The sequence below is a fragment of the Hippoglossus stenolepis genome, chromosome 3, assembly GCF_022539355.2.
Source record: "Hippoglossus stenolepis isolate QCI-W04-F060 chromosome 3, HSTE1.2, whole genome shotgun sequence".
Classification (NCBI taxonomy): domain Eukaryota; kingdom Metazoa; phylum Chordata; class Actinopteri; order Pleuronectiformes; family Pleuronectidae; genus Hippoglossus; species Hippoglossus stenolepis.
Genome location: NC_061485.1, coordinates 2,659,540 through 2,668,482, shown reverse-complemented (window position 1 = coordinate 2,668,482; position 8,943 = coordinate 2,659,540). Strand labels below are relative to the sequence as shown.

Sequence of the window (8,943 nt, the reverse complement as noted above, 5' to 3'; positions counted from 1 at the left end):
CCGCCGGCGGAGACGCACAAGTGAACCGGCCACGTTTACTCTCCTCGTCGCTTCACTGTATGTACGAAGAGTGAGGGCGCCTTTGACAGAATATCCAAAATTTCGACAGATGAGGCAATAAAAGTCGGAAATAAATTCTCAGGAGGTATGACCTGATGTTCATGAGCATTTCTCTGAGTGAAAGAGCTCCGGTTCTGAGGGCAAAACACTAAGATTAACTAACAAAACAAAGAAGACAAAACATGGCACTCAGCACCAACACACCCGGGGCAGCCGTCCGCGGCACCATCATTGTATTTCACATCTGCAGGGATGTAAACTCACCAGGATATTTTTCATTAGACTAGAATAGGGTTATGAGTCGGATAGGATAAATAAAGTGACCTCTGAGCGCCCTTCTGGTTCGGAAGTGACCCGGGAAGGACGGAAAGTTAAGTGACTGGGAACAGCTGCAGCTTTTTCCGCCTCACTCTCGATGCTAACACACTAACTACAGCTAACTAGCTCGTTGTTCACTAGCAGCAAGTGCTGCTGGCCCGTTGTGCCACGGCTAGCTGGAGCCTAACAGCCCCTTTCACTCAAACAGCAGAACCGCCAGTTGGGTTCTTTACGGACAGATCTTGATGCTAATTGAAAGGTCGTCTAATGCCCAACCTGTGTTTCACAGCCGAGCCCCATTCAAACTATGGCGCTGCACCGTTTACCCAGCAGAGAAACTGGGGTTAGAGGCAAGTGGAGCCCTGAATCACTTGATACTTGAGTGTAAAAGGAATAAAACCCTTTAATTAACAGGATATTTTGCGGTAATTTGGTGGGACTTCCAGTCGCGGTGGGCGGCACCAGTCGTTAGCAGTGGGAGCTAGCTCTAAAAGTAGAAGCTTTTCAAACACATGGCCTCCGTGGTTCGCTCGTTGATTGAGACTCAGACATCCTCGCGTTTAAACCCATCATCTCCAGCACGTGCACACGCACGCACGCACACACCCACGCCACTTTTGTCTTGACTGTTTCCTCCGTGGACCAGAGAACAACACGTACGGGGAGGCTAGCTGGCTAATTAGCTTGAAAACACAACAAAGATTGTCACCGGTGTTTTCTAGGCATTAAGAGTCAAACTCGCGGCTGTTCGGCTTCAGAAACGTCCCAGATTGATGTGCAGCGTCCGTGTGGGGGTTGAAATGTCAACTGACCTGACTCTATCAGGCTCATTCTACCACAACTGACTAAATGCGTAGCTGCTAACCACCCGACAAGCTAACAGGCATTAGCGCTGCGCGGAGGGACCCTGGTGCAAGAGGTTTAGGAGGCTGAGATCTGCCTGAATGAATTTATCTTTACTTGTGCATCAGACAGAAAATCCTGCAGATTGTTTCCACTTTTTCTCAACTCCAGGTTAAAAACACACTTACTATTACTGCCATAAGAATATATAGTATAGTAATTGTATTATTACTATGAACTAATGCAGTATCTGCATGAAGATGTTTCTCACTCAAACAGCTCTAGGTTTGGAAATAAAGTACAAAGAAATGTTGTTCACAAGGTCTGAGGACACTGTTCCCTTATTTGAACCATAATTGGGGCCCGAGCACGACAGTGAATATTGAAATTGACAGGATTATTATTATTATTATTATTATTATTTTCAGGCGAAGGGGCTTTTGAGGGCTTCATGATGCTCAAATCGTTACCGGTTGCAGAAAGTTAGAAAGTGGTGAAAATATGCATTATTCTGGAGTATTTAGAAATGATGGCAAAATGGCTCAACATATACACCTGGAACGCAATCCACAGATTTAAGTCACAATTATGATATGAACTGGTCAGGCAGGGTGTCGTCTAACACGTCTCATCCCCACAACAGCCACATAGTTTCACTCCACCAAGCAGGTTATGTTTCACCCCTGTCTGTAAGTTTGTTGGCTATAAACAAGATTACCCAAAAACTACGGGCCGGATTACCCACGAGACTTGGTGAACAGATGTGAGTATGTATCAATTAAGAACCCATTACATTTCTATGATGGACATCTGGAGGGAAGCACATCACCCAGACAAGAAACAATTTACTTCTTTCTCATCTAGACACCCGACATATCCACTTTTTACTGAGGGGTCAGCAGAGAAGGACTGCGTTCATATACAGCTCCTCTGGAGAAGGTCCTGAGGTTCTCAGAGTTCTGTGCATGTCTGAAAGCAGCTGGGCTGTAAACAACTCAGCGACACAAACATAACTATAATTTGTACTTTTAGTACATCCTCACCTTCGAGCACAGCCTTTACGGCGGGCAACTGTAAAAGAAAACATTCTTACATCAGATCGTTGGATAAATGAAATACGTTTTAGATTAAAAGTATGAATACAAAGAATACAATGGAATAAAACACAGTATCATTAGAAACTTCATGAATAGGTCTGCCAGGAAATGATACTCACCGGTGCAGTTAGATGTGTGCACTTCTTTCTATGGAGAAGAAACAAAGGGACAATACAGTGACAACAGGATTTTGGGTCGCATTGTCGGGAGGCGAAGGCGGCACGAAATCTCTCTGTGCAGGAAAAACTCTGGATTATGTTATTGTCCTAGTCTGAGTTCACAGAATAAAGTTTTCACACATGTCTGTTGGTTGCTGGTTGGTTTATCAGCAGCATAACAAAAAATGTATTTGCACCAAACTTGGAGGAGGGATGGGGTCGCAGCATGAGAAGAACTCGTTCAATTTTGCAAAAATCAGGACAAAGGGTCAGATCCTTACTTTAACATAACAGATTAAAAAATCTGCAGTAATATTTAATGAATAGATATTTATAAGTGTGCAATTTAGTGCAGCTTAAAATTTTCAAATTGTGTTAAGTTTATTTCTCTTTAGCAGACACACGTAGTTAAGAGTAAAATATATGTTTCATTGGTTTTCATTTCACTCTGTAATCATTTAGGTGATCAGACCACTCCCTTTTTTCTTGAATATGTCTACTATAACAACTAGACAGTCGTGCTGGATGGTCCAGCCTTGGCTGAGGTATAGATTCTGTACCTTCTATTCCTAATTCTGAGAATGAAGTTCGTCACCAAACATTTGTGCATAACAAAACAAAAACATATTTTTTCAGATTAGAGCTGTAATACCTCTGAAAGCCAGTCTCCCCTGTAGATGACCCGTGGGAAGCATTCTGAGGTGATGAAGGTGCTCACGTTCGCACTCCTGACTGTACCATCCTTCCTAAGTCCTTCCTGATCACGAGCACGGAGTGCTAATGACAACATACAAGATGAGCTCAACCATCCTACTGATGAAGTGATAACATATGCATGCCAATACAAGAGTGAAGCCGATAAAATGAACATTTTGCAAGATGTGGAATTTTGAAATTAGTTGGTAGATCAAAATAATAACAATAATAAGAATAAGAATAAGGAATACTCTGGTTTATTTCACTTCCACCTGTGTCACTTGCGTTGGTCCACGAATAGCTACAGCCTGATGCCCCCTCATCTGGGACGCTGTAGGTGGTTTGATCAGTGCCCTGAGTGACAGTACAGGTGATGTTCCTGCCCCACAAACTTGTAGAAGACAATCTGGAGGACGGAAAGACAGGACGATGACCAGAGGCACGATTCGATTGTGAAGTGCCCTCAGGTCTGAGCTGGGTAGACTGTAACAAATCGATAGACTGTAAAAAAAAATTATCAGACAGCTGCAGCTCATTGAAAACACAACAGCCTGAGTCTTCACTAGCACCGGGACAGTGGATCATATCAGTCCAGTTCTCAGGTCCTTTCACTGCATCCTGTCCATCAAAGAATAGATTTCAAAATATTGCTGTTGGTTTATAAGGCACTGAATGGTTATATACATTTCTAATCTACTACTATTTAACCATCCAGTCCCCTCAGGTAGTCTGGGACGGGTCTACTTTCTGTCCCCATCAGTCCAAACTAAACATGGAGAAGCAGCACCCAGTTCTAATGCTCCACGCATCTGGATCAATCTCCTAAAAAACCATTTGGCTTTTCGTGCAGTGAGAGAGTTTCTTTGGTCTCAGCTGCTCAATGATCAGAGCAGAAGCTGCAGTCGGTTTGTACTGAGCTGAAGTTTCTGTTTCCGCCTCCACTCTGACCTGCTCTCACTTTAACTAATAATCACTCATTACTAGTTATCAGGACCTGATCAGTACATGAAGTAACTTAGTGTTTGTTTGATGCGCTCCAGCGTTTATGAGGCTGCATTTAAACATCATGAAAATTGACTCGTCAACATTTTGTGCTCAGTACAAAATGAGACGAGACGCTCACAGTCTCATTAGCACAGGGACACAGAAATACAGAAAAAGATATATGTGGAAATAAATTTAAGACATTTATTTCTATATTTATACCTTATTTATTCATGCATTTAAGTATTTATTTATACATTTATTTATATATTTATTTATAATTAAGTCATGTTTCGCCTTCCATATTTTCTACTGTACAGTATTAGTACTTTAGTTTCCTCCTCGTCCTCCAGTCCAGCAGGCGTCGCTGTTGGCTCTGAGCTCGGTGTCTCTGTTTTCCTGCCGCTGGCTCTCTTTGTCCGCTCCGGGACTCAAAGTGCGCAAAGACGAGGAACATGTCCGCCGTGCAGCTGCTGCGGGTGTCGGTACGTGAGCGGATCAGCGCTGCCGCGGAAGGCTTTCTGCTGCAGGTGGAGAAAGGAGGAGAAACGGCTCGAGTCCCGGCGCTGAGGGCGATGCTCACCGAGCGGCTCGCGGCGGCGGCGGAGGAGATCGTCGCGGTGATTGAGGAAACCGTGGCGGAGTACGAACACAGAGTGGAGCGGTCCGAGCGGGAGGTCTGCCGCCAGAGGAGGCTGCTGGATGCCGTGATGAAGCCCGAACTCCGGCTGCACAGAGTCGGTCAGTCCCTCGAGGAGCCGCTCACAGGCTAACGTTAGCTAGCTCCAGCTCTGCTAACACGAGTTGATCAAACTAACACTCCTTAAAGGGAATGATGAGTTTAAAACGATGTCTGGTTGGTTAAGTTGATGAAATGTGTAGATCAAAGGATCAGGAGCTTTGACCCTCAACGGCAGCCCGGGGTCACGTGTCCTTGATAATCATCTGCAACATGCTGTTAGAAAGCTCCGCACACATCTGGGGTGTTCATGCATTTTGGCTCCTTTTGTGTAAAAACAGACACATATTGTGTGAATAATTATGATACTGGCATATTTTAAAGTCAGTATAATTTCTACATCACTGTTGTGTTATATTAATAACAATAGACCCTATTTGTGAGATGCTTGATTTCAAAACGATCGCTGTGACACATAGATGAATAAATCCATGTAGGTCATAGCAACACTTTCCCTGAACTGGAGAATCTGGGTTTTATTTAAATACTAAAACTGGTTTACAACATGGATTGATTCAGTCACTGGAGTTGTGCAGTTAAGATGACTCCTGCTATTCCAGTCTATTCCTATTCCACTCCACGTGTTGATAATCGTAATATATTACGCTTGTTTCAGGACAAAAAGTAAAACTTGCGGTTCTGTCTCGCTCCAGATGCCATCTTGAGAAATCTCCCCTGGATGCTTCAGCTTCAAGTGCTCGTGCATCACGGTTGTGCTGCTGTGATCATTTTGGATTTGCAGAGTTTACAGAGAAACATGTTGTTTGGTGTCCGTCTAAAAAACTCCCACACTTTAGATGATCGTGGGCTATTTGCTCTTTGGGTGAATTCAAGCTTTGACTCGACGCAGCCGTCTTCCTTCCTACTAATGACGTCATCACTAGAAGACCAGACAGAGATGTGAAGAGAGTTTGTGGTGATAAGAGCTGACGACGGTGTCGGGGTGATGTAAACATGATCACTTGATCTATGCAGCAGAGTTAATACGTACACTTCCTGTCTCTGTCTGCTGCTCCACCTTCACCTGAGTTATGAGGAGGATTTGATACTGTTGTGAACGAGTCTGTGCAGAAAACCTGCTGCTGTGTTGTTCATGTGTGAAACACAAACTCTGGAGAAACTCTGGAGACAATTCTCTGGTTGTTACCCACAGGTCATGTCTGAAAACAGCTTAACCAACTAACTAACCTCCACTCGCTCTGCTCTGTTAGTGTCCTAATTTGTTTATTTGGCCTCAAAATATAAAACTTTTTTACTGGAAACACTTCCAGTGTTTAAAGCTGCTAAATTTACGAGCTGCGTCGAGATGTTGAGGTAACTATGAACTACCTCAACATCTCTGCTTCCTGAGTGTGATCATTCAAAAATAATAACAGTCGACATTAAACGACACAACACAAGTTTTTAAAAACACTTCAGGAAACTCTGAAATGATAAACGTGTGTATTTGTGTTTCAGTGTGTCCTGCAGATGTACAGCAGCTGATGGTGAATAAAGAAGAGGTTCCCCCTAAGCAGCAGCAGTTGAGCCCCATTGTGGACCAGGAGGACCCAGAGCCCCCCCACATTAAAGAGGAACAGGAGGAACCGTGGACCAATCAGGAGGGAGAGCAGCTTCAACAACTTGAGCAGGCTGATATCAAGTTCACATTGACTGCTGTCACTGTGAAGAGTGAAGAAGATGAAGAGAAACCTGAGGTGTCACAGCTTCATCAGAGTCAGACTGAGGAGAACACAGCGGACTGTGGAGAACAAGAACCAGCCAGGAACTCAGGTCCTGATGGACATTTACAACAAGGTACTGAGGACAAGACTGAAGACAGTGAAGGTGATTGGATGCAGACCAGGGAACCTCAGTCTGGTTTAAATACAACAAATAACAAACAGCCTCTAAGTGATATGAAATGTAAAACTGGTAAGAAAGCATTTGGTTGTTCTGAGTGTGGTAAAACATTTAGACAAAAGTGCGATCTAACTGTACATATGAGGACTCATACAGGAGAGAGACCGTTTAGTTGCTCTGAGTGTGGTAAAAGATTTCTTCAAAAGGTCAATCTAACTGCACATATGAGGACTCATACAGGAGAGAAACCGTTTAGTTGCTCTGAGTGTGGTAAAAGATTTATTCAAAAGTGCGATCTAACTATACATATGAGGATTCATACAGGAGAGAAACCGTTTAGTTGCTCCGAGTGTGGTAAAAGATTTATTCAAAAGTGCGATCTAACTGTACATATGAGGACTCATACAGGAGAGAAACCGTTTAGTTGCTCCGATTGTGGTAAAAGATTTATTCAAAAGGGCAATCTAACTGTACATATGAGGATTCATACAGGAGAGAGACCGTTTAGTTGCTCCGAGTGTGGTAAAAGATTTATTCAAAAGTGCGATCTAACTGTACATATGAGGACTCATACAGGAGAGAAACCGTTTAGTTGCTCCGAGTGTGGTAAAAGCTTTCTTCAAAAGGGCGATCTAACTGCACATATGAGGATTCATACAGGAGAGAAACCGTTTAGTTGCTCCGAGTGTGGTAAAAGATTTAGCCGAAATGGCGATCTAACTGTACATATGAGGATTCATACAGGAGAGAAACCGTTTAGTTGCTCCGAGTGTGGTAAAAGATTTAGCCGAAAGGGCGATCTAACTGTACATATGAGGACTCATACAGGAGAGAAAGCGTTTAGTTGCTCTGAGTGTGGTAAAGATTTCTTCAAAAGGGCGATCTAACTGTACATATGAGGACTCATACAGGAGAGAAAGCATTTAGTTGCTCCTAGTGTGGTAAAATATTTAGACTAATGGGTAATGTAACTGCATATGAGTAGTCATATAGGAGAGAATGAATTTACTTGCTCTGTGTGGTTAAAGATTTAAGTTGCATCGTTTGCAACAAAAGATTTATTAGGATTTGTCAGTGTGGTGTATTTAGCTAACATGGATCATTTTGACGTGTGTAAAACATAATGACAGGTTTAAAGCTGGGGGCCCCTCGTTTCTGGATTCTCAGAATTCCTAACTATTATTCCATATGTTACTCCTTAGTTCTCTCCCTCTGAGAATGCTCTTTGACCTGTTAGATGGAGGGGTTTCCATCTTTATGTACGAAGCATGTCTTGAATTAAAGGCCCCTATGTATGATGTCATTTGATCTCAAATCTTGGGCGTACACAATTTCCCTATATGAATGCTTGTCCGGCACCGGCGAGGCAGACTTCTGCATTAGCTGAGAACGTCTCCGGGTATACCTAGGTACCTGTCCTGACCTGTAACTTCTGTGTAATAAACCTTTTTATACAAGCAAGAACGGTGTCCGCGAAGATTCCTTCATCATCTTCAACATCACTGCTGCTTAAATATACAACATCAGCAACTATTCATATGATACATATTCATAGTTCACTGTTGTAAAAAGAGAATTAAGAATCCCTCCACCTGTTTTTACCAGAGTTAAACAATTTTTATGTTCCTAGAAAATACAACTCATTGAATAACATGAAAGATTTGTGTTTATTTCTTGTTTCTACTGATTTATGCCTCATATAATACATACCTATACAGTGAAGGAAATAAGTATTTGATCCCTTGCCGATTTTGTAATTTTGCCCACTGACTAAGAAATGAACAGTCTATAATTGTAATGGTAGGTTTATTGTAACTTTGAGAGACAGAATATCAACAAAAAATATCCAGATCATATAACTCGCATCATATAAAAGTTATAAATTGATTTGCATTTGCTTGTATTTGATCCAGAGATTTTCTATGGAAATAAGGTCCGGAGACTGGCTAGGCCACTCCATGACCTTAATGTGCTTCTTCTTGAGCCACTCCTTTGTTCCCTTGGCCATATGTTTTGGGTCATTGTCGTGCTGGAAGACCCATCCACGACCATTTTCAATGTCCTGGCTGAGGGAAGAAGGTTGTCGCCCAAGATTTCACGGTACATGGCCCCGTCGATCCTCCTCTCGATGCGGTGAAGTCGTCCTGTCCCCTTAGCAGAGAAACACCCCCAAAGCCTTTTCTCCAAACTACATCAATAATGAAAT

The 8,943-nt window shown here is 42.8% G+C and overlaps 1 protein-coding gene across 2 annotated transcripts; it reads left to right on the top strand.

Moving 5' to 3' along the window:
• The first annotated feature begins 4,487 nt into the window (after positions 1-4,487).
• Positions 4,488-8,395, top strand: LOC118104483 (zinc finger protein OZF). Of its 2 annotated transcripts, XM_047339372.1 has the most exons (3): positions 4,488-4,897; positions 6,354-7,434; positions 7,602-8,395. In XM_047339372.1, the coding sequence occupies exons 1-3, from the start codon at positions 4,612-4,614 to the stop codon at positions 7,672-7,674; spliced, it is 1,440 nt and encodes a 479-aa protein (XP_047195328.1). In that variant the 5' UTR covers positions 4,488-4,611; the 3' UTR covers positions 7,675-8,395. The 2 variants fall into 2 exon arrangements, with proteins under 2 accessions (XP_047195328.1, XP_047195327.1); XM_047339371.1 differs by having other exon boundaries at positions 6,354-8,395.
• Positions 8,396-8,943: the final 548 nt, after the last annotated feature.